General features: G+C 39.9%; 1 protein-coding gene across 4 annotated transcripts in view; it reads right to left on the minus strand.

The window, feature by feature from the left end:
* Positions 1-26,905, minus strand: part of PAK5 (p21 (RAC1) activated kinase 5) — a 2,555,323-nt gene that overhangs the window by 612,105 nt on the left and 1,916,313 nt on the right. For all 4 annotated transcript variants that reach the window (XM_044056629.1, XM_044056641.1, XM_044056651.1 and 1 more), the window contains one exon: positions 7,334-8,134. In XM_044056629.1, coding sequence (XP_043912564.1) covers positions 7,334-8,134 — 801 coding nt within the window. The remainder of the gene's footprint in view (positions 1-7,333; positions 8,135-26,905) is intronic.

Raw genomic sequence — 26,905 nt, forward strand, 5'->3', positions numbered from 1 at the left:
GTTTGGGAAATAAAGATTTATAGATAAAAAGAGGACTGGATTTCATATTTCTCCGAGTAAAAAAACAGGATGTGTGGTGATCTTTACAGGGAATCTTACAACCACATAGAGAATTCCCCTTTCTCTTAGACATAAATCACAAAAACAGACATAGTTTTCTCATAAATAGAAAGTCGTGCCTACTTGGGTTCCCACTTGAGGAAAAAGAAAAGAATGGATTATTAGTAAAAATGCAAGTGGAGAAGCATCTTGTTGCGCTACATGGAGTACACACCTCAATGAGACTTGTCTAATGGATGGATCAGCAGTTTCCTTGCATAACTCAAGAGAATAGGCTTCTCCTTATGATGTGGCAAAACACGAGTAAACCAGATCTGCCAGGGTCAGTAAGGAGCTCTGAGGATTACTTTGTGAAGTTTTGCTTTTGGATTAAATCTGTCGTCACAACAAATTGAGGAAAAGTGTAGAGGAGTCTATTTGGCTACCTGTGGGCTACAGCATTCTTCAGGTGCTTCTCTAGCAAGAGGAAGGTGCCTTCTCTGTATTTGATGTTGGCTGGGAATGCAATCAAATTACAACATGGTTTCCCTATTTTTCAGACTTTCTTTCTCCCAATGAGGGCCAAATGATGGGTAGCAGCAGGCATTTGCCCAAGCTGTCTATCACAGAACTGAACTATTGAGGAATATGGATGACAAGCACATACTCACTGGACAACTTTCAGGCATAAGAGGAAGGATCAAGTCCGCTCTTGCTTATTTACTGTACAACTAACATGCTGTTCATCTAGTATGGTTAAAATGCCAACTAGGAGGGACTCTCAGAATGCTTGGAGGGTTAGTAGGACAGCTCTCATTTCCATTGCATTACTATGAAGGGAAATTTCCAAGGAAATTTAGATATGCTGGTCTGTCACCTGTTGAAATGCCTTTCTCCTCCTCCTCAGGGTTAAAACTTTCATAAAGACTGCTGAAATGGAAAGGAGGAGGGGGAAGGAACTAATGTTGGTGTCCATCCACCAGACTAAATGATGCTTGCAGGCCTGACAAATGCATATTTAATGTTTCAGAGGCTCTGCATTCTGAGATAATTGGTCTTGAGGGGCCTACAGGAGAACTCTCGTGTGGAAACATATATTAGAAACCATCAGTTTGGCTGCTGCCATGACAGATACCATCTTGAGACAAAAGTAGGCTGTGGTTGTGGAAGATATGAGAAGAGCAAAAATGATATTTATGTTCTTATTACACGGAATCTTCATTATCCATGTCAACCCAGATCAATACCGAAGGGCTGGTCATCACAAGCAGCTCTGAACCAGCACCAATACATCTCACTAAAGCTTGAGCTCATCCCCCTACTCTCACAGAGCACCTCACTTCTCTGGCCCACTCCAGATTGAGTTTGCCAAAGGCCATACAAGAACCACGGTGAAAAAGTAGTAAAAGCTACATTTATCTATATGAGCAAGATGAAAGGAATATGCCCTACAGAGGCCACAAGATGGTCTACAAGGTCTGTCAAGGTAGAGTAAAAAGTGTCAATTTAAAAGAGAGAAGGAGGGTGGATTTGTTGAAGTGGAAAAACATTGACAAGGAAGATCCAGTGTTGTGTTAAGCACATAACTGTTGTGTGTTACATCACTTAATCTGCCTACTTCAATGTGAAGGACAGAGTCCCCATGTAACTGTCTTGGGTAGCATCACAACAGAATACCTCAGAGTATGGTGGACCTGAATGAAGACATGGATCTAGAGACCCCACATCCAGCTTATACTGTCTTGCAAAACTATGCTGTGAAACCCATGTTGCTGCAGCAAAGATATTGTTCCCTGAAGAACTTCCAAAGAAGGCTGATGAAGTAGATTGAGAAGTGTGTCTCACTGGTTTACCTGGTAGATTTAGACTGAGAAGACTGTCATTGGTTTACCTGGTAGAGTTTTATTACTGAACACATACAAGAAACTGATGCATTCATACAAGCCATTTGGAACAATGTCACTTTGGATAATTTTTTTGTCCAAACATCTAAGTTGCAAAAGACATACAGATGATTCACTATGCTTTCCAGCTCTTTGCAGATAAAACCTGATTTGACTGTGGACATCTGGAAAGTATAGTGTACTCCCTTCTGTGTTTGAACACTGGGAAAAATACTGGCAAGTTAATGAATTCATTAATGCTCATTTCAGATGTCACTTTTAGTATGAAGGAAGGGTTGGCTCAAAGGAAGACCCCATCTTTATGGAATACCAAAAGTACAGAAGATGACAAGATACAGCCTGTAGTTCAGAGACTCTCACCTGATGTAATAGCTACCACAAAATGGGTTATCCATGACAGGTACTTACGATCAGCCAATTTAGCTGACTTGAATGGGGGATGAGTGAGTTGCTCCAAGGAGAAATTTAGATAAGAAGGTAGGGTGGGATCTTTAATGTGATGATGCAGGAGAAAGGTCCTTTTTAGGAAGGCTTTGCAAACTCTCTATACCACTAAACAGGTGGAATTTAATCCCCGATGAAAATTAGGTATAGCTGCTAGATGAACATTTATGGTACAAACAGTTGGCATATTCATCAAACAGTATAGACATAAAAGTCAGTATAGAAAAAAGTGGAGCAGAAAAGGTGTCCAGCCCTTGATAGACAGTCCACAGGAAAAACATTTTCCACTTGTAGACACTTACAGAGGCCAGAATGTGGCTGCGAGGATTACTTTCACTCTGCACAATATGGCTTTCTGCAGAAATCTCATCATGAGGGGTACAGGTGTGAAAGGCATAGAGAAGCCTCATCAGCCACTGATGGACTACAGTGATCCTAGGAGCCTGACCCAGTGGAGGGATAAGGACAAAGAAGTTGATGCATTTAGTGTTGGTTCGGGATGCAAATACATCACCTCAAAGCTTTCTGCACTGGTGGAATGTTATCTGTGTTATCAATGGGTTGAAGTACCTCTCATATGGCATAAAAATAAACCTGCGGAGCCTTTCCACTCAGCAGTTGACCTGGATGTGAATGTGCATTTTTGTACAAGAAAATGTTGTAAGAACATCTGCAATTACCAACTGTCATGGCTTCTTCACAGATGGGGTCAGGACATGTTGTAAATCTGTTGTCTTTATTTACCGAGGATTGATGGTTGGAGGCTGGCAGAACAGTTAAAGTGTTTACTTCACAAACATAAGGTACACGTTGTGATTCCTTCCTTTGTGGTGGGAAATTTGGCAAGGCTTAAAATGGCACACAAAGGCAGATAGCCTAATACTAACCTATAAATCAATGAACTGAACAACTGACAGCCTAATACTAACCTATGAACCAATGAACTGAACAACTGAAAACTGGCCATTTAAATGGCTACTATACCCTGGAGACATGATCCTTAGGCTGCAGTGTTGGGAGGACCACCCTCACTCCCAATATGCTTATGTGCAATTTGGCTTCCTGCCAAGTCCATGCCCCTTGGACCATTCATCCTATATAATGCCCCTAACTTTACAGTAGATGCATCCGTGCTGATCATGAGTGGAGGTAGGGGGTAAAAAAAATGGATCTTTGTTGGTGAAATTCAGCAGGTGTAACCACCATTACAAATGAAAACAGCACAATATGGACAAACGCACAGTTCTAAATGCTCTTTCAAGTTGTGAACAATGCACTCTTAATGGTTTACTGCAGTACTCTCATGTAATACCTTGGGAATGGAGTGATATGAATTGTAGCTGCCAGAAGACTCACTAGTTTGAGGATTAGCAAGGCAAGAGGTGCAGAATGATTTAACAACTGTTTGGCTATAGATAGTAGAGAGACTATAATGTGCTGAGGTTAACTTCAAAAACTTTGTGGACTGCTATCCAGATACTGTTCAAAAGACTACTGTTTGCAATAGCTCCAACAAGGACTTTGCATTGTTCACTGATATTCCCAAGGACAGGCAAAGCCAGAGTAATTCCTTTCTTTTATTACTGATGATCTCATGGTACAGAATTTATTAATAACTCCCTTGTGGTAGAGATGAAGGAGATGGTTATCTATATATGGGAAGATCCTGTTTCCCCCAAGTCTCATATCAGCTGCAGGGGGACTGTGGTGAGACATAAGATTCTGAATTGGTGATGACCCAAACTCATAGGCAGAAGTGCAGGAACCACCTGGAAGCATTTTGGTATACAGGTAGGCATTCAGGAAGTCTATTGAGCACATCCAATTTTCTCCCTCCTGTAGGCAAGGAAGGATCAATTGCAGTGACCTTCAGGAACTTAGTTTTTGTTACATAAACCTTTAGGCTGCTAAGATCCAGGATAGGCCTGAAGTCCTTGATCTTCTTGGGAACTAGAAAGAGTCCTGAGTAAATCTTGTCTCTTTTCTGACCGGGGGGGGGGGGGATATTGTATATCTGGCCTCCTGGTTGATGTACCTGTGGAAGAACTGGACATTTTTTCTTCACCTGAGCCCATGGAGTACAATCTGCAGGCAGAAAGCCTTCCAACTGGCATCCTGCAGTTCTGCGGAATTCTTTTAGCTCTTCACTCAAGCTGAGGGGATAGGGTTCATGCCGAATGAGCCAGCTACACTTCTGCACCTCAGCATATGAAGTACATGTCATAGGAGCAGTGTCGGTATGGTTTCTGACATATGAACTCATTTTAAGGTAAGAGCAAATGGCTGTCATAAGCATATGGCAGTTTATATACTATCACAAGATGTGTATTGTATGAAGGCTGACAACAGATGGGGCAGATAGAGATTGGGGATGATCCAGAAATGGCACAGATCAGATGTTATGAAATTTGATGGTCCTTGGTGTGTCTAGAAGGGGAAACTGTCTGATATACAAAAGAACAGTGAAGCAGTGCAACACCATAGCTGTATGATGTACAAGAGAACAGTGAAAAAAGTTACAAGACAGTGCAGCTCTGTACAACATTGCAAAATACAGTACAACATGACAGCATAAATATAGGACTACTCAATATGGTACCACTCAGTACAGTTCAATGCAGTACAGCACACTGCAGTACAGTATTTCTACAGCAGACGTGGATGTCGCGGCACAACAAGCCATGAGATGAAGAAATAGCATAAGAGTGCCTGAGCAGCAAGCATGACTATCATAATGCAGTGATCAATATAGTACAATCTGATAGTATACGAAAAGCAGCAAGCACAGATACCACCGCACAATAATCCAAAAGCTGTACATACAATTGCCTCCAAGGCTTCACAAGGTGATTAATATAATATGCAAAATGTAATAAGATTCTGCAAGGAGAGTAATACAACAACAGGCAAAATGTTACACAAGCCATTAGGAAAAATAAGCATAGGTACCACAACACGGTACACAAGGCATCAACACCAGGTTAAGATGCAACAGTAATCCAGAGCAAAAATATAGAAGTAATACAGCAAGGTGGCTGACACTGTCACGGCAGGGATACAGTACATCTGGACAGTAAACAATCAGCCACAATTCAGAAATATACAGAAAGGACTAACAATTAGCAGTATTAAACCCAACGTCTCTAAAGTACCAAAGGTGCTGTAAACTGCCACCATATGCAAACAGCAGCAGGAAGGAGCAAGAAAGCACTATGTTGCACTAGTCCACAGAAGAGGGGTTGGAAAGAATAGGAAAGTTACCAAGATAAGTACTTGTTGCTGTCAGATGCACCTGGTATGGTGCTGGATATTCTGTAAACCCATTAGACTAAGCAAGGCATTTCCCAGATGTTGTGGAATTCCTTTCCAAGTCAAATCTAGTAGAAAACATCAAGGTAGGTTGGTTTCCTTGAAGCCCAGCACAACATAGCTGCCACAAATGAAGTCAGTGATACAGGCCAAGACAGAGCTACATAGGGAAGGATAGAATTGCATTATTTCATAATGTCATTTGTATCTGTGTCAAACAACACTAGTTAGCTGGTGAGCAAACAAAAATAGGTCTAGACCATAACGTCACATGTACAATGACACCACAAGACTGCAATGATGGTGATATATGAAAGAGAGAGCATTCAGTCGAACCTTTTGTAGTTGCAGGGTAGACAGTTAGGTAAAAGCTAGAATTAAATACTTAGAAATACAAGGCTATGCATTTTGTGCATGTGTGGAGGTGAGAACTTCAGGAAAACAGTGTGAGGAAATGATCTCTGAGTTGAAGTCACATGTATGGCAAACCTTGCAATTCAGAGTGAAAAACAGGCAAAAGTAAAGGCTAACAATCCTCTGAAATACATGGTTAGTGGAGTGGTTTAAGAAACATCCATTACTCTCTTGCTATACAGATCATTGGTAAAGCCACAAGCAAAGCACTGTGTCAAATTCTAGCAGTATTAGACACCAGGTGAAATTAGGCTGATAGAGGCTGTACAATGAATGGCTCCCACAACAGTGAAGAGAATGCCAGATAAGTGTATGTGAAGAAACTTGGGCATCTTAGTATTGAAACAATGGAACTGTTGAAAAGGCAGGATACGATCTGGACACTAGATTGTCATGATGCAAATGGAAGTTGAGAAGACAAAGAAAGAGAGCGGGCAAGCAACTGGAACAGGAAGAAATCAAGACTAACGAATTATTATTTAAAACAGAAGGGAGAATGCCCTGAAACTTGTTTTCCAAAACAGTGGTAGATCTCTGTTCAGTGAAAGTGTTCAAAGATGTATGGAGCAGAAGAAAGGAAGGACAGATCAAGAGTAGAGGTCGTGAAGCTGAACTGGATTAGGCTACAACACTCATGAGAACTCAAATAACTAACCGCAGGTGCTGCTCTTATCAGCAAATGAATATGTTCAGATGAATGCAGTGGACACAGCCTTTCCACCATGGGTTTGGTAAGGGACTAACTTGTTGCTTGAATGACTTACGGCTTTTGGAAAATGCAGTGAGACAAGCCAGCTCACAAACTGAAGAAAGAGTAGAAATATTCCTGCTAAATTCACATGTGTGCACATGCCATGTGTTCATTAGATGAAAACCACCAAGAATAATGAAATGAAGGAAGACGAAATGCCCCCCTGTTCTGCTCCTGTTTGTGAATGACAGCCCTTCGAAAGTGACACATCTAGAGAGAAGACAGGCTCCTGCCTTCTCCTCTTGGAAAAAGAAGCTTTCTAGCAGTAGTACGAATAAGGTACAAGTCAAAACAGAGCTTTAATGCTTATCAAGAGTAGCTTATCAACAACAAAATATAGGCGTCAACTAGGCATCTATTCAAATGTTGATACAAGCAGTTGAACAAATGACAACTATTTAACATTAAAGAAAGATGCTTCAAGATTAATGCACTAAAGTTCTGAGGTTCAGATTATAAACATTAACTTTACCTTTGGACTGCAAGTAGCAGTAACGCTTTCAGACAACCTGGGGTATGTGTATGAGCTGTATGAATGCCCTTGATAGTTTGACTTAAATGCACTTGCAACATGTGATGGGCTTGCTTCTTGTAAGCCAGATCCTGACTTTGACCTCTGCCTTATGGCTGGTTGAGAATTTGCCTGGGTTAAATAAGATGACTTTGGTCTTTTGTCATGATCTTCCCTTGCAGGACCAAGACCCCACTCATCTTCACTATATTCAAGCCTTTCCTTTGAAAAGTCACTATGCAATGAAGTTCTAGAAGGTGCCGTCTCCAGGGGTTCCCTGTAATCTGGTGGTAATCCTGCAGGTGCCCTTTGGTAATCCTTCTTCTTACCACTTAGCTCTGCTGATTTAGTCTTTGTTTCCATAAATGTGTAATAATCTGGAGGCAACCTTGAAAAGTCTGGCTTTGGGGTCCTATCATCTGGGGAAAGCTCTCCAGACCTAAGTGCTTCAGCATGTCCATTATGTGCTGCCATTTTACTACCTCGATAATGTCTAAAAACATCTGCTTCATATGCACGTCTTTCACTCCATTTCTCAGTTGAATAATCTTTGGCAGCATCAAAATCATATGAATATCGGGAAAAAATGCCATAGCCATTTTCTTCGGGATGTTCTACAGTATGATTGGGATTTTGCTGGCGAGGAACTGGTGGGCTTTCTTTTCGAAGGGAATTGGAACGTGTAACAGATATGCTATCAAACTCTTCCAGTAAGCCATTTATTGAGGTATCTTTCTGGGGTTTGTTTCCCCTAACTATGGTCTGGAAAGAAAAAGGAAAACAAATAAGTAATGGTCATAAGATGTTTTAAAAAACATATTAGACATATATTCTTGTAAAAAATATATAAACTAACAGTTCAGAGGAACAATGTATAGTAATAAAAGAAATATTTTGGTCATTAAAGAAATAACTGATATCTATCAGATTTGCACTTAAATAATACATTAAGAACAGTAATACCCTATGATGTAACACATTACTGACTTATCATATGTAAGAGATAATTCATTTCATTAAAAAATACCTTGCATTCCTACAAGGCAAGGAAATTAGGTTGAAAAAATGAAGGGATGCAATAATGTTATAGTCATGTATCAAGATAAATAATTCTTTTCGGAATAAAAAAGCATCTCTTTCCTTTTGACTAAGCTGTATGATTAACAGCGGCAGTAGCATATTTTTTTTAATTCTTTATTAAAAAGGAAATGAAACAATACGAAATGAAATACAGGAAAGTGAGTCTGATGTCTTGTAAATCAAAATTAGAGAATGAAATAATATTTTCCTCTGCAGCAACCATTCAAAATCTGCTTATGCTAGCTCCAAGACAGACAGAGATAAGCCTCTGACAGTGACACAGATGACTAAGGATCTACTATTGAGCCCGACTCTGTAGATATCGGCCAAGGAAGACAACAGTGAGCAGCTCATTTTACTCTCCTAACCCGGGGAAGTAAATGATGCTTTACCCACTGTACTGGTAACTTCTGGCAGAATACACTGGGAGAAGTGCAAATCATCAGCTGCATGCAAGGCAGTAGTACTAACCAATGCATCATGTGCTAAATGGGAGCGGTGATGGCAATTCAGAGGTAAAGGAGGAACAGGAACAATGGAAAAAATATACAACTGTCTGGATGCTGACTCACAAGAAAAGTGGGGTTAACAGTTGTGAAGAAAAAAAACTCTCTCTTGCAACATAAGTAATAAAGCTGTTAAGCAAAAATCTCCAATTCTAATGGAGCTAAGAGAATCAATTTTTCGTAGTGATTTGTATTTCAGTATGTTGCACACTTAGGTTTGATGCTGGGAAGATTTGAATCTAGCAAATTCTATATTCACCCCACGTCTGGACTTGTGTTCTAATGCTGACATTGCAGGGCAGAATTGAGGGTATTTCCTAAACTACTGAACACTGCTACAGAAGACTACTAAGCTGTTTTACGGTTAGGTACTATAGTTAATACTTTTCTGAATCTAAGAATCTGCTTGCGTTATACCTTCGATTCATGTACTAATATCGACAGTGCAGGGCAACATTAGGAGACTACTGAAGTTCTACCCTTCAGTTAAAATATAAAACAAAGGTCTAATTTGCCTAAGTTGATAAATGATGTTAATGATGTATGGGAAGTCCGACTGGGCAATAAAAACCCTTTTCAGTGGAAGCTTATGATGAAGAACTCCAAATGACAAATAGATACATCTAAGCACGCAAGATGCATACAGTATACAGAGATAGCAAACATCTCTACTAAGTCAAAAGCGGTAAATTACAATTCACATTTATAATATACAGAGTGAAGTATCAAGGCAAATCAGTGTGCATCTCCTGTACCCAGAGGCACCCTGCCATCTGCAGAAGTACACCAGTTACCACATATCTGTGCCAGCTACAGAGAGAGCAAGACACACTGCTTTAAACACACTGTCAATGAGAGAACACAGAGAAAAAATGCCTTACTTTAAATGCATAAATATGTCTTTAACAGTGAAAACACAGCAAAACCCCATACACAAGGATATGGGTGCTTCACTCCCAAAATAGCTGCTCTTTTCCTGTTAACACCTGATTTCTGATAATGCAGGCTTCTGCATATAGGGTGTCAAAGCAGCCAATGACTGACAGCCATACATCTCACGTGTGATATATAAAATACCTTGAACTGAAGGACTGCAGACGTATGGAATGGATTTTTTCATGACTGGCATCCCATCCTTTCAGCTAAATTGTCTACTCCTACAGTAAAAGATACCTCATGAATCAGACCCACCACATATTTCACTTATTCATTTTCTCCATGTTTTTGGTAACAGCAACATTTCCTCGACTTCAGTAAACTAAATTAACTACCTAACTTTCCACTGAATAGTGCTTAGGTAGTTTGTTTGTTTTATAAAAGCAGTGACTTGCTGAAGTGCTGAGGCACATTTTACTATTTTTTTTAACTTTCAGTACAGTTTTTAATATATTTAGTTGTGCAGTTGTCAAAAGTAGTAGGGATTTTACTTGTATTATACAAACTTCACAAAAAAAAGTATATCTTTGAGAAATTATATATGAAAAACTGTAATATCTTTATTTTATGTTATACGTTTGGTAACCAAACAGACCCACTGGACACAAGTGTCACTTTTCAGGGGTGATCTAGGAACACTGTCTACTCAAGTGATTAGCTAGTCTGCACCTACACTGTTTTGACATTCTGTTGTTTTAGATTATTGGTTTACTTTGCAGTATGGGGTGGCCATGGTGGTGCAGCGGTTAGAGTTGCCGCCTCACAGCAAGAGGTTCTCTGGTTCGATCCTTGGGGTGCCTTCTGTGCGGAGTCTGCATGTCCTCCCTGTGGTCGCGTAGGTTTCCTCCGGATGCTCCGGTTTCCTCCCACATCCCAAAGACATGCTGTAGGTGGATTGGACACACTAAATTGGCCTTAGGCGTGAGTGCGTGCCTTCTGTGGAAGGTTGGGCACCGTTCCTATATCACCCCTGAAAAGTGACCCTTGTGTCCAGTGGGTCTGTTTGGTTACCAAATGTATAACATAAAATAAAGATATTACAGTTTTTCATATATAGTTTCTCAAAGATATGCAATTTTTGTGAAGTTTGTATAATACTTGTGTGCCTTCTGTGGAAAGTTGGGCGCCGGGCTGGCAACTCAACACCGTAAAACTCCACTGCCAATCATAAGCGGACAGTGATACGCTGTGGCGACCCCTAACCGGGAAAAGCCGAAAGATGAAGAAAAAAGAGGTTTACTTTGCAGCATCTGGGGTGTTTGTTCATTAGAATGAATGAAACTCAATAGTTCTGACTACAGGAAGCAACTTGTTAACTAACCAGAGTCTTAACCCTCTGATCTGTCAGTTTTTCATCTGATCATCTTTAAAGGACCACTATGGGCAAATGATGAAAAAACATTTTTCATCTTGCCATGAATTATAGCACCTCCCAAAGCTGCCTGCAGCAAAATAAATACTCATACATAACTGTATTTATTTTTTTAATCCTTGTCGGATTCGTTTGCAAAGCTAAATCTGTCACATAATGCACTATGAGAGCTCAGATTGTGAAAAAAGTAACCCTAACATTTGTTCTCATTCACTTAGAATGGAACACCTGGAAAAACTGCGAAGTTCGAGCCTACAGATCATGTCTCATTGACTGGTCTGCACTGAGTTTTACAAATGTTATTCCTACTGATGTACTACACATTCTCTGAAAAAAGATTGCAAAAATGTCAACAGATTTCAAAAAGACTTTTTACAAAGCGCAGTTTTGCAAATTTCATTTCCTGGAGAAGTTACACTTCCCATCTGCCCTCATTTAATGAGCTAGAGTCTCACATTTCCAACGTGGCTAGATTCTACTAATTAGTCTACTTTACATGACAGTAGACATCAAACAAATCACAACCTGGTGTGGTACTAAAACTGTTCCCCTCATGTTTCTTTACTTCTGAATAGCATTTCCCAGGAATTATTTCTAAAGAAAAAAAAAAAAAGTAAACACGCCAATCCAGAGTTTAGGCCAATTTCATAAAACGTGTACAGTAAAATATTCGATTTGAACTGCATTCTGGTTACTCATGTGGTTATCTCTAGTTATTCTGTTACAGCATGACCTGAACTATGGTATTTATTACATAGCTTGTACAGTTCTTAGTTTCTTCTTAATAATGACCTCCCAAGCCTTGGTTGAGACCCAGTGATTTCTGTTACTACTGCTTTATGTAGCTTGTCTTAGTTGTATACTTGCGGTACATCTCTCATCCTCTCAGCAACAGACTCATTGAGAAAGCTTCCAAATCAGAAACTTGTGAAAAAAGCAATACTACTGATTTAGCAAGCTCACAAAATAAGACTACATCAACACCACCTTTTTCAAAAAGCATTACAGACAGCAGTATGTCACACCAAAAGTATAATCCAAAATTAGGAGTACTTGTGGGTTATGCTGATAAGCGATCAACACTCTTCTGTTCTCCATTGCAACTGCCCCAAATCAGACAGGCATGTTCATACTTCATGATGCACGTGTACTGAAACAGTACCAACAGCTGAAGCAGTGATACCATACTCCAAACAGGGCACTCGAACAATTTTACTCAATCTCTCCACTTGACAATGCATAACACATTCACACCACACTTGCAAATGCACACCTCAACTCCCCACAAACACACAACCCACATCCACAAAACATACCAGTCAACTTTGAGGCTTCTCCCAACTCTCTGCAAAACACTGCTGTAATAGCTTTGTCAAATGAAAATAACTGATGGATTTAACAAACACTGGGTTTGCCAAACATGCAGTTTCCCGATTTTGGTTATGGTGAGCTGTATGTAGAGAAGCTTAAGTGAACATACTGCTTGACCCACCCTGAAGTGTGATGTAAATAGAGACACCTCCACCCTTTGTCTCTTTCTTAGGTTCATACTAGGCTATATGCCCTGGGGCAATTATAAGCCTAGCCCGATTCTGTATGGCTTACGCCACCCCTTGATTTGAGTATACTGTGCCCTTTTTAAGGTTTAGTTTACTGTGCCTCTGTCTAATAGTGACACGGGAGTAATCCCTGGGACAAACCTACGATCCCCCATCCACTTATCGAGATTCTTCTTGAAGAGATTCAGTGAGGTGCTCTGCCTCACATGAACTGGAATTCTATTCCAGAGCGAAGGGAGCCTCTGGGTTATGAACCTGTCCCTCCAGCAAGTTCTATTTATTTCTGTGCTGAGGTTCAAGTCCCTCGAGCGTGTGGCTCTAAGGGATTTAGATTTACTGAGGTGGAGCATGTCCATTAATTCTGGATTTGACATAGCTTTGTATGTCAGGCATAGATCGCCTCGAAGTAGGCAGTATGCAACTGAGTAGAGCTGGAGTTTTTTTAACCGAGCAGCATATGGCATCTGTTTGAGACCCTTGATCTTCTTGGTGAGATACTTTTGGGGTCTTTCTAATTGCTGCAGGTGTCGGGTAAGGTACATCCCAAAAGAGGCATTGTATTCTATGATGGGCCTGATGAGGGATGAATAAAGGGGCACGATTACCTCTCTTGATCTAGATGCGAAACCCTTCGTGATGAGGTGGGCTATGTAGAAGGTCTTTCTAACCACTTTGGCAATGTGGTTTTCAAAGGAGAGATTGCTATCAACTTGGGTCCCCAGGTCCCTAATAACTTTCTCTGTACTTAATGGGTTTCGCCTATGTGGTAATTTGTGGGCACATTGTTTTTGCCAAAGGGTATGACTATACATTTTTTGGCATTTAGCTTTAAACCATGGCGCTGGCACCAGTTATCTGTCTCTGTGAGACCTTTTTGAAGGATGTTTGTGTCAGCTGGAGAGTTGATTATGGCACCCAGTTTGCAGTCGTCTGCGAACTTGGTGAGCCATAGTCCTCCCACGTTTGCCTGTACCTCAGAAAAGTATATACCGAACAAGAGTGGTCCCAGGACAGAACCCTGTGGGACGCCACTTGTGACCGGTTTCGAGTCTGACATGGCTCCAGCAACTCTCACTCTGTGGGTTCTGTCTTTGAGCCAGTTTGCGACCCATCTTGTGACATAGGGGTTTATATTTAAGCTGGATAGCTTATCTATGATGCCCGAGTGGGGTATTGTGTCAAATGCCTTTGCAAGGTCCAGATAGGCTGTGTGGACTACCTTCCCTTCATCTATGGCTTTGGTGACTGTTTCAAAGAAGTCAACCAGGTTCAAAAGGCAGGATCTGCCCTTGACAAAGCCGAACTGGGTAGGATCTAGTGTCTGTAGGTCCCCAATGTCTTTGTTTATGAGCTCCATGATGATCCTCTCCATAGCCTTGCAGACTAAGCTAGTCAGGCTTATGGGGCGATAGTTTCCAGGGTCCGTAGAGGCTCCACCTTTGTGGAGTGGGACCACTGTTGCTGTACGCCATTCTGTGGGCACATATCCTGTAGTGAGGCTGAGATTGTATAGCTGTTTTATTTGAGGGATTAGTTCCTCTTGTAGTTCATGTAGGACCTGGGACGCCATCTAGTCCCATGGAAGCAGTGTTTTTTGCTTTGGAGAGGGCAGCCTTCACCTGAGCATCTGAGATGTTTGGGAGACAGCCCTCTGCCGAGATAGATACTTGCTCTTTTGGGGGGGAGGGGGTGGAGAAGTTTGCACTGAACCTGTCTGCCAGGATATTGGCGATGTCTGTGGGTTCAGTGTATTTTTTGTCATTTAGAATCAACTCAGAACAAGTCTGGGAGTTGCATCCCAGGTTTCTAACATAACTGAAAAAAGCCTTATGATTGTCTTTGGTGTCCTGTGCAATTTTTCTCTCGAAGCTGGCCTTGGAGGATTTTATGAGGGATCGTAATTTTTTGCTAGTACTGATCAAAGATGCCTTCCCTATTATGGATTTTGCTCTATCATGTAGTAGCTTCCTCCTTCTGTTGTACAGTTTATTTATGGCAGGGGTCCACCAGACTGGACACCTGCCTTTGGATGACTGGGTCTTGGTTTTGTTTGGGATAGCATGATCCATGCATTCCTGGAGATGTCTGTAGAATACATTTACATAGGATTCTGCAGTTTGGGCTGTAGTTTCCACTGGCCCTGGGGCCTTGAAGGATTCCACTTCGGTTTTGAGAAGTGAGAAGTTCGCTTTTGAGAAGTTTTTCACTGTGGTTTTCTGGGCTGGGGGTGGGGTCGGGATGTGGACATCCAGTGAAATTAATTTATGGTCTGATCTTACCAATGAGGGATATACTTCTGGTGTGGAGCATAGAGTCCCCATGTTGGTAATGATCAGGTCTAGTATGTTGTCCCCTCTTGTGGGAGTGGTGACTAGTTGTTCCATAGTATTTGAGTTTATAATTTCCAGGAATCTTTGGGCTAAGGTGCTGGGGCTTGAGTAGTGCTCCCAGTCAATGTTTGGGTAGTTGAAGTCGCCCAATATAATGGTGTTCGGAGAGATCTTCATGTTCTCCAATGTTTTCAAGAAAGCCGAATGGGATTCCGACTTTGAGAGGGTGGTCTGTAGGATGCTATAAACTGAAAAGCTGTCTTGCCCACTGTTAGATGCACATGGATGGTCTCCGATACTTCGTGCAATGCCACTAACCTGGAGGTGTGGATATCCTTGATAAATATGGAAACTCCCCCCCCCTTTTGTGGTTCGGTCCGGGTTTTGGGGCCGAAAAGCATGATATGAGGTATAGCCTGGTAGTGCTGGGGTGCTCTCTGGAGCCTTGAACCAGGTTTCTGTCACTGCACAGATATCGATGTTCTCCATACTGAGGAGAGCTTTGAGTGCATGCATCTTGAGGTTAAGACTTCTGGCGTTTAGCAGCATTACCCTTAGTTTCTTGTTCCTTGTGCTGTCTATGGGGATGGGTTTGACTTTTGAGCCTTGCCTAAAAAAGGCACTACGGGGGTGGCAAGAGCCTTTGCCAATATCCGAAAGCCCAGTGGTGACAGGTGCAAGCCGTCCCTAGCGAAGCAACGTGGCTTGTCGAGCATGTCATCCCAGGCTGACAGACACTGGATCCCCTTTGAATGACACCAAAATTTTAGCCAATTGTTAAAATCGATCATTTTGTCTTTGTACTGTGACATCATTCTAGGTGAGGGTAAGATGCTGCTCAAGGTCAGGGTCATACCAGCCTGGGCTACATGATCAGAGAGCTCCTCTGTCTCTTTTCATGTAGTCCAGGGAGGTACGTCTCAGGTCATTCACACCAGCATGTACAATGACTGAGTCATATTTGTATTTGCTTTGGAGTGACCTGAGTGCTTGCGTTATGTGTCGGATCCTAGCACCTGGCAGGGAGCTCACCGTGACCTTCTCTTTATTCAGCCTGGTGAGCGGGACGTCAGTGTGTCTGACAATAGAGTCACCTATAACAAGAGTATCAGGTATGTTATTCAGCCTTAAGGGCTGTGGCTGCTTGGCACACTGACTTTGTGGGTTATGTGTTGTGTGCATTTTGTTTTGAGGTAGCGTTTGCTTGGATGTCTGCTTTGGAGGTCTCTGTTGCTTAGGTAGATTTTTATTTAGAGCCTCCGAGTATGTTTTTGTGTATTTATGTGTTTGGTTCACTGATGTGGTGGGACTATGTGATACTGGAATTGTGTTGTGTGAGGTTACCTTCTCCTCCTCCTGACTGGTTACACCAGTTTTAAGATGAGAGAGCTCAGCCTCCAGTTTGGCTAAATAGTTGCATCTCTCACATATATTTGAACCTGTTTGGAGGAGGAGAGGGTTGTCCGTGTACATGAGACAGTTGTAACATTGCCTCATAATTCCCAGATTCACCAGCTGGACTGGAGAGGAAACCACTGACTGACCTTTGGACATGCTAGAGTAATAGGGAAACTGAATTTAAGACGGACCAATAGAGGACAGGGTAATCGTAGAGAGTATAAGAGTAAGTAGTGCTTATGGTTTAATAGTGCTAACTTGTAGGACTACTTAATTGGACCAGTGAAGGGCCTTCGAATGAGAATATGGTGTTGGGAAAAAGTGAAGAGCAGACTTTGTGGAGCCAGGAATAGTTTAAACCCAATTAGGCGGCGCTGCCCGTTGTTGCGCTATGCTCAAAAACGCGCAAAAACGCGCAAAAGAGTACAGTAGCTGGTCTAAATGTGTGAAATGCATTATAGCCCTGCTCTCCTGGGGTGCTCTCTGTGGCTTTGCACCATGTCTCATTAACCACACAGATATGTGTATTCTCCAGAGTGAGGAGAGCTTACAGGGAGTGGAAAGACAACATCTTTCATTTGTTTTGTGGCATCAGCCTTGGAGAAGATAGAATGCTGCTCACTGCTAGGCTCACACCTGCCTGGGACAAATAGTTGGAGAGCTCAATCACATTTCTCTTTATACAGTTCAGGGAGGTATGTCTCAAGTCATTTATGCCCATATGGATTATGACTAAATCATAGTCCATGTGGGCACAGACTATGACTAAATCATACTGGTGCTTGTAGTTCAGTGACTTGAATGTGTACATGATCTGATGGATCCTGGCCCTGCCACGCAAATGACCATAACCCTTTCCTTGCTCAGAGGGGTGAGTGGGACATCCGTGCATCTTACAATGGAGTCTCCTATGACCAAAACATTGGAATGTGAGGTTGACTACATTACGGGCTTTGACACTGAGATGTGGCTGAAAGTGTCAAGGTGGGTGTTGCACCGGTAATGTGTTTTGGAGTCTGCTGACAATATTTATTGCAATTTCTGTCTCTCAGACATCTTTGAGATTTAGGTAGTGAACATTTGTTCTGACATATTATTATCAATGACGTTTTTTGAAAAAGGTGTTGGATTCTTATGAATAAATAACATTCATTGGAATTAAAGACGTTTTCTTCAGAAAATGAATGCTAATTCATGTAGTGTTATTTTGTGAGCTCACTAAATCAGTACTATTGCTATTTTCAAAAGTATCTGATTAGGACACTTTCTCCATGAGTCTGTTGCTGAGAGGATGAGAGATATGCTACAAGTATATAACCAAGACAAGCTACATAAAGCAATAGAAACAGAAAGCACTGGGTCACATCAGAGGCTTGGGAGGTCAAGAAGAAACTGATAATTGCTTCATTGTTATTTAAAGCTTGGCATTAAATACCATAATAGTTCAGGTTATGCTATAACAGAATAATAACACAAAGATAACAACATGAGCAGTCAGAATGCAATTGAAATAGAATATTTTACTGTGCACATTTTAAGAAATGGATAGATTGGCCTAAACTCTGAACTGATGTGAGTACTTCTTTTTTTAGAAATAATTCCTAGGAAATGCTATTCAAAAATGAAGAGGGAACAGTTTTAGTGACACACACCAGGCTGTGATTTGTTTAGTTAACTTTGCATGACAACAGACATTAATCTGTTGATTCTAGCCAAGGTGGAAATGTGAGAGACTAGCTCACTGAAGGAGGGGAGACAGGAGGAGTAACTTAGCCAGGAACTGAAATTTGCAAAACTGCTCTTTGCAAAAGTCTTTTTTATCTCAGTAATTTGTTGAAACATTTGCAAGCTTTTTCCAAAGAATATGTAGTACATCGGTAGGAGCAATGTTTGCAAAACTCAGTGCAGACCAGTCAATGACACATGATCTGCAGACTTGGCAGTTTTTTTTTTCAATTGTTCCATTCTAAGTGAATGGAAGCGGCGTCCCAGAACTCACAATCGGAGCTTTCATAGTGCATTATGGGACTAATTTGGCTTTGCAAAGGAATAAGGATGTCTGCCACCATGAGGACAGACAAGTATTAAAAAAAAATAATAAAATTAGGAATGAGTACTTGTTTTCCTGTGCACAGCTTTGGGACGTGCAGTAATTCATGGCAAGATAAATATATGTTTTTTTCATCATTTGCTTGTAGTGGTCCTTTGCCACCTTAAAATGCAAAACAAGATATATATTGGTTCCCTCAAAACTATTTCTGCTAGAGACATTATCATAAGACACATTCCAGAATAAGCCTAGGCTTCGTAAATTAAAGAGATTATGTCAACTTGCTGCTAAACTCAGTGATTTACTCACAACTGTCCAAACCCAAATGGTCACATGACTCAACCCCCTTCCTCATAACACTTCACATTTCAACATTATTGTAACATCATTCCTTTTTTTTACTTGATCTAAAATCCCATCCCACAAAATATTGCTGATTTAAGTTCTTCATTTACCCATACATTATTAAGCAGCACAATTTTGCAGCTGCCTTAAAAGTGAGATGTACGTGTAGAGCATTTATTTAAAAACGCCCCCTTCCCATTTTACATAACACTCTCCAAGTCACATTTTCTTTCTACTTTACACTTCACTGCATGTTTTAAAGAAAGCTTTTTATATGTTACTCTCCAGAAAAAAATACGATTTATTCTCCCTACTTATACACGTCCTTCTGGTTTGAACTGCCTTGATTCTTTCTGATGGATATCAGTTTAATCCGTCAGTCTTACAAAACATGTTCACTATGTGTTATCACATAATTTTACTTTACTCCATTCTTTACCACATACCAACTTCCATTTACCAATTGTACACAATTCATTTTTTATCCTCGATTATAATCCTTTTACTTTCGTATTTGTTGAACATTAAACTCATAACTCTTACATATTATAATCTTCAAAAGCCCACAATTCTCTCAGTCATGTTCTGTTTTCTTAGTGTAAAAATATAATGAGAAAAAAAATCTGGTCGACCAAGTGCAATTTCAAACAGAACATTAACTTAAAAACAAAACTCATTAAACATACTTGCAGTCACTCACTGGTGATAAAGAAAATAAAAATTCATGGTGAAAAACAAGGCAGTGTTCTAAATCTGCATTCCATGGCAGAACAACATGGATTCTAAAAGGAGGTTTGTACACACTGTCTGCAAACCATGTAGTATGCAAATCTTGCTCAGACCATAACTCTCAACCGTCTCTGATTTTGCAGAATATCCTAGGTTTTACATCTCATGTTTTTTGCCGTGTCCCTTGTAAAATTTTTGATTTTTCTGATAATTTATTGAGGATTACTTTCAGTCAATAATTCCAGACATTACAGTTTCATACTAGAAGATACATGTTGATGAAAAAATTGTTCTGTTAACTTTTTAAGTGAATTAAAGCAATATTTAAATGCTGTACCGGATTTTGGGCTTTTGATACCCCATTAATTTTAGCTTTGTTGCTAACTGTAGCTCTCAATTTCTTTGCCCAAAAAAGTAAGCTCCGAGAGATTTGAGTGTAACTAAGCACTCCTAATACTTCAGCAAAACTTGATGCACATCCATAAATCCCAGTGTCCTTGTTCAGGAATTTACTCCCAGTAGCAATGACCTCTGCAAAGGTTAATGTACATTGTGCAACACCACTGTCCTGTCAAACAATGCTGTGGACATATACGTATATCCGTTATCATACTTGTCTTTCCATGAGAGACATGCAACACTGTAATGCTGTCATAAATAATACAGCAAGCAATCAACACAGTACACATATAATATTTGGGACCTAATCAGTGTCTGATTGCAAAATCAGTAAGTATACATATACACACACACACACATACGACTATCCAGTGAAAAAGTGAACACTTGTTACAGCAAACAAAAAAAAGAAAACATTAATCTTGTTAGAATAAATCACAAAAGCATTAAAAAACACAATTTTATGTTATGGGGGGGGGGAGGCAAGCCCCCCACACTGCTCACACCATTGCTAATTATATACACCAACTCTGAGATCACACAACAGCAGAAAAATGGCAAATTTCCAGTACCTACTGGTCTGGTGTCATTCTAAGGGGGGTACAACATACATCAGCCTGGAAAGAGATAGTAGACAGTCCAAACTGCTTTACCAGGGATTGCCAGCACCCCCCCAAAGACTTCTGTACATTGGTTAAAACCTTGTCCACCCTCAGTGTGTTTTTTTAGGCAGAGTCAATAATCTAAAACTTCCAACATAACTAAACAGAATCAGGGCAACATTAACACTCCTAGCATTGAGCAGGAATGCTTTATTAAACTACTCCACACCCAAAAAGCACTACCTACCCTGTAAACAGATATATGCACAGTCACACAGACCTAGTTCAAGACCAGTGAAAGCACTCTGTCACAGGAGGGCTTTAATGCCTATTCACTCCTACAGACCCACCACATTAGAAGAAGGTACTAAAGGAGATGGTGTTTCTATATATACTTAAAACAATCTCAACTCTAGGCTAGTTAGGGAAGCTCATGACTTTGAACTCTTCCACATACGATTTAATATAAACCAAACCCTTAATCACATTACAGCTAACTACAAGGCCCCTATTTACACCCCTCCCCCTGCTCATACTCCCTACCTAATCAGTATGGAGTCCCATGTATTAAGTCAAACGCCATTCTCCTAGGAGGCATTAGCTATTTCACCAGCAACTGGGAGGCTTGTATATCCTCAAACATGCATGCCCAGAGACTTCTGGACCTCATAAATAGAACTCCCTGCACCAGGTTGCCCATACCCCAACCAAGGGCAATTAGAATCCTGGATATAATCCTTACCAACATGGGACAGCTCTGTCCCCAGCCTATTGTAACCTCTTCCATGGTCAAATCAGGCCACAGGTCAGTCACATTCACTTTAAGACTGAAGCCAGAAGCATCTTCCAATACCTCAGTACTCAAGAGATTATTCCAAAGCTAAAACTGAGCAATGAATTAACTAAATTCAAAAGCCCTTTCCACCTCAATGATCTCAGTACTTATGTGGAATCCTTTACTGTCAAGTTCTATGCACATGTAAACAGCTGAATAGATGCCTTTCTCCCCCACAGAAATAAATATCACGCAAAATTCAAAAATAAACCAATGTGGTAGGACCCTAATATAACCAGGCTTTATAATGAAAGAAAAAACTCATTGCACCAAAACATAAACCTAATTCTAAAGAAACCAAAAATACTCTTGCTAAACTAAATGAGAAACTCCAAATCCTGATCAAAATAGCCAAAGCCAGATATGAGATAAAAACTGCCACCTAGATGAAATATAACCATAAAGCCTTCTATAACTACTTTAAAATTCTCAGAAGCAATGCCCAGAGCTAATAGAAAATATCATCATATACTCAGACCAAAATGACATAGCCAATCTACTAGCAGATAAAATTAGCTCCAACTTCAAACCTTAACCCCAGCAACATTCTCCATTCTAATACTCATAGCTACCCCACTCCTCATATTTCCCAAGAACGTGTTCTCAAGGATAACCTACCAGCTAACTGACTAGCCTGAAATATGAACTGTCAGAGCCCCTACAGAGGCTATTCAACATTAATATCAAAACAGGCTTTGTGCCATTAGATTGGAGGGCAGCAATAGTCATTCTCTTGCACAAAGGTGGGGCTACAACAGACTCACAAGCATGGCCTGCCTCACCTGGAAAGCTATGAAAAGGATCATTATGAAACTAATAAACAGCAGCAAAGTTGACCTACAGACTCTTAACGCAACCCATTTTGGATTCATCCAGGGCCGGTCCTGCCTACTCAAACTGGTTGAGCAATGCACAAGGGAAAATCAGTGCACACTGCAAATCTGGGCCTTCCAAGGATGTTCAATACCATCCCACACTCAAGCACCACATATCAACTCACCTAGCTGAGATGGTGGATAGCAGATTTGTTCGCAAACAGAACATAATGGTGGGTGGGTGAATGTACCTCCTCCAAAAGACTGACTGACAACTCAAGAACCATGTTTCAGTACTCTGCCACCTATGTTTGGCATTTACTTCTTGGAAGTCAAAGCTAATATTAAGGGATTATGGCTGACTAACTTTGCAGATGACTGCAAACTTGGTGCCATTATCAACTTCCCAGAGGACACCATGATCTTACAACAGGCCCTATCCCAAACAAATAACTGGTGCCAAAACCACAGACAAACTAAATGCCAAGAAATTTATAGTTGTATCCTTCAGCAAACACAACTCTATTTTTAAGTACCACATTGACAATACTTCCTTAAAAACTGATCTTGAAGTTAGAGATCTAGGAAACCATACTGACAGAGAACTGTCCTTTGATTACCATATATCTACTATTGTAAGGAAGTCCTTTTTCATCGCACAGCTTATATCGAAGGGTATGGTATCCAGATCCAGGGAAGTAATTGTTCCTCTATATTAGATGCTAGGCAGATTACAGAGTACGATGCCCCTTTCCAAACACAGCTGGAACAACCACAATGCTTCCTCATTAAAATAATTGAGGCCCTAAATCATAAAAACAAAGACAGTCTTAAAGCCTCGTCTCTCCTCCCAATATCATACAGGTTACTGAGAAGCTACCTTTACCTCATGTACAGAGCCTCAAAAGACCCTATTCAGTCTGACTTATTATGCATTCAGAAGTCCAACGACATCAGAAACACTTACTCAAGGGATGCAATCTTTTTTGCAAAATTAACAACAAAGAATGCCACCTCTATGGAACCAGATTCCCCTCCACATAAAGCAGATTGCTTCTCTTACTCTATTTACATGCAAAATATGCTAATAATTACCATGGAAATATGAGGCTAGACTTCTTAAGATCCTCACAGACCAATAGCCTAGTAAGTTATCTCTGAACCTATAAATTTGTTTCTAGTTTCCAAAACCTCTAACATTCTTTTTGTTCAATCATAATATAACTAACCCTTTACACATTATGTTCAGTCTTAGTTTTCCACAAAGTTCTTCTGCTGCCAGCTTTCTAAAATCTGTAGAATGCTTACTATTGCTCATCAATTATTGGCACAATTTCTGCTGTTACTTCCTCATATGTTAATTTTATTTCTTGTACAGTAACTTCTTTAACACATCAGTGGATTCTGACGCAAATATTTTTCTCAGTTTCCTTTTTACTACTAAATTTTCTTTCATTAAATTTAAATTCACAAATTACATTTTTTTTTCATTTTATTTGTAACTAACCTACATTCCTGATCTCTTAGAAACTTCAAATATCCTCTCTTTTTTCTTATTTTAAATCAAGAAATCTTCCTTCAATGGGTCCTCATCGAAAATACGAGAATTCCAAATCTTTCTAATTTTGAAAATTGTGGTGTTTTTTGCTAATAACGAAGTAGAGTGAAGACAGAGTAGGCATATAAAGACTTCAGGGGCAAGCAAGGCAAAGTCCTCACAAGGTAGGTGCAGCCCTCCTTGCAAAAATGTACATCAAAAAGTCCTGACTTTCAAAATAATCAGGACTTGGAAATCTCACCCACACAATTCTGATAGGTTACCTGAAGGTGTGCCAAAACTGTGCCCAGAGCTCCTGGCTCAGATGTGTTTTTTTTTTTTTTTTTAGTAAAGAATGTTGTGCTCCAGAAAAGGGATGAAAGAAAAAGTGTGTGTGCCCTATTGTCTGAAAGTGTCCGTGACTGCGTGTTTGACTGCGCACGAGTGTATGTGAGTGAGTGCACATATCCGAATGTGCAAGCATGTGTGTAGAGGGTTCAGACTCCTACATACTAAAAATAAAAGCTTGAAACTAGTGCATAAACTTCATGCCCTGAATGCAATCTTGCAAATGTCATAATTAAGCAAATTACAAATATAGTATCTTGAAAATGTCACATTTATACAAATAAAAGAATATTGTAAATAAATTTAGTACATTCAGGGAGACGGATACAATAGAGTGTTGCGGCTTTCTACTACTACGTGATCTTGAGTTATGCATAAAACAATAGGAAATATCAGACAACATGGTAAAGTTGGAAAACAAGTCAACCACTACTGAATATGGTAGAATCAGTAAAAATGTAAAATAAACAAACAACAATATTAAAGGGGATCAATGAGAAAGGCCCAACCATAAAAAACAATATCAGTAGGATGGTACAATGCATCACTGAAACTTAAGTACTCATTAAACCAGCCAAAAACAAGCAATACACTTACAAAGTTAGTCGTACACCATTTATGAAATCATTGATCTCAAAATTACATATATTGTTATTCCATTTGTAATTTAAACAGATTACATGTCATATTTAAAGAAATACAAATATTGTAAATAAATTTAGTGCATTCAGGGAGGCAGAGAGACGGAGTTTTGGGGCTTTATACTACTAAGTGTTCTTTGGTTAAGCAGAAAAACAATAGGAAACTACAGGCAACATGGCAATGTTAGAAAAATGTCAGCCATTATTGAAAATGGTAGAATCAAGTAAATATTTAAAATAATATACAGCAATAATAAAGGGGATTCATGAGAAAGATCCAATCGTAAAAAAGAAAATCAGTAAGATGATACAATGGATCACTAAAAGTTTAAGTGCTTATTAAAGCTGCTTAAAAGAAGCAATACACTTAAAATTCAAAACACAGTAAAACCAAGAAAGATGTAGAAGGAAGAAAATACTACTCTGGTAGATCATCTAAGACACTTTATTGAGCGCTTTCATCGGCATTCACCTCATGACTTCTTCAGAATACAATAAACAATTTCTGCTAGGTACTCAAAAGTACAGTGAGCAATGCAACCGTACTGTACAGTATATCCTACAAATCCAAGAGCCTTTCCCACTATACTTCGAAGCATTTTACATCCAGTTTGTTCTCCCAATGCTCTTTGATCTGCACCTGAAATATTGCTAGAAAATAAATCTGGAGGCTGTTCATTTTCATGGTAGTAGTTTCTCAACTTTCCCTAACGTCTTCCTCTCCTGTGTGATTTCTGATTTAATGAAGTTTAAATTATTTGCGATTTCCCTATTAATTCCATTACCTCCCTCGCTAATTCAACAAACCTGACAAAAATCTATTTATAAGCAATACACTTACAAAACTAGTTTTACAGCTTTCATGAAATCATTGAACCCCACATAGTGGGCAAACTGCAGCAGGGATATTTGTTGATGTGACTTCAGCGTCTGAAACAGCCAATCGTGATATTCTGCCAAATAAACTGAAAGGCTCAATTTTGAAAACAATACTAATACCAGATTCCAAAATGACCTGGAAAGCTCTGTTTTGGAGGTAAAGCATAACAACCTAGACTCTAACAAAGCCACTCTACATACATTCTTGTTCCCCAAGGGTCAGTGTTAGGACCATGACTCTTTTTTCTTATTTATAAATTGCATCAGTGATGAGGTACTTGTAATTAACACCATGCTATGTGCTGATGACATGCTACTCATGAAATCTATCAAATTCACATCAAGTTACAATCTAAACTGCAAACATTGAAATGAAACAAACAGAACACACATCGGCATCTAGTAAATACAACTAATCCACAATGCAATAGATGGAATAAACGACAGTTTGATTATATGGACTTTTTTCCTTCTGTTCAACAGTTTATTGGCTGCTGGTAACATCTACTGCATTGTGGACTAGTTGTATTTACTAGCTGCCGACGTGGGTTTTGTTTGTTCCATTTCGATGGTTGGTCTGTTTATCTGCTTTTAAACTGCAAACATCCTGCTCTATCCTCTGCTAGTGGTATAAAAGTAGCAAACTAATATAATAATGTTACTTGCTTCTAAACAGAAAGTCACTAACGTCACAAAGATCAGTATTAATAACCAGAATCCTCACTGCATCTGAAGTCAAATATCCGAGAGACACACTTGACCCATGCTTCACCTTTCTAACCCACACAGATGATGTTAGTAACATATTAGCTCAAATTAGGCTATGCTACAGAAATTCTCGTTTTCTTTCTCCAAGTGCTAGGATAGCAATAGCCAAAAATATTCTAAATTGGAGTACTGCCTTTCAATATTATCACCACACTTTTCACATAATGCCCACCAGCATCAAATAACAGAAAACAACATTTTCAGATTTGCCCTTAAAGCAGATTCAAAAACCCACCACAGTGGCCTAATATAGAACAAAGTGTCTCCTGATAACTGCAACCCACCCTTCTCGGCAGCTGTTTAATCTACATTTTAAACTCTGGGTATTGCCCACCAATGATAAGAAAATTGTTTATAAGAGAACAATTATATTCTTTAAGAAATTGCCCCCCCCCCCCCAAAAA

This window comes from Protopterus annectens, chromosome 1.part2 (assembly GCF_019279795.1).
Source record: "Protopterus annectens isolate FY-2018-M chromosome 1.part2, PAN1.0, whole genome shotgun sequence".
Classification (NCBI taxonomy): Eukaryota; Metazoa; Chordata; order Ceratodontiformes; family Protopteridae; genus Protopterus; species Protopterus annectens.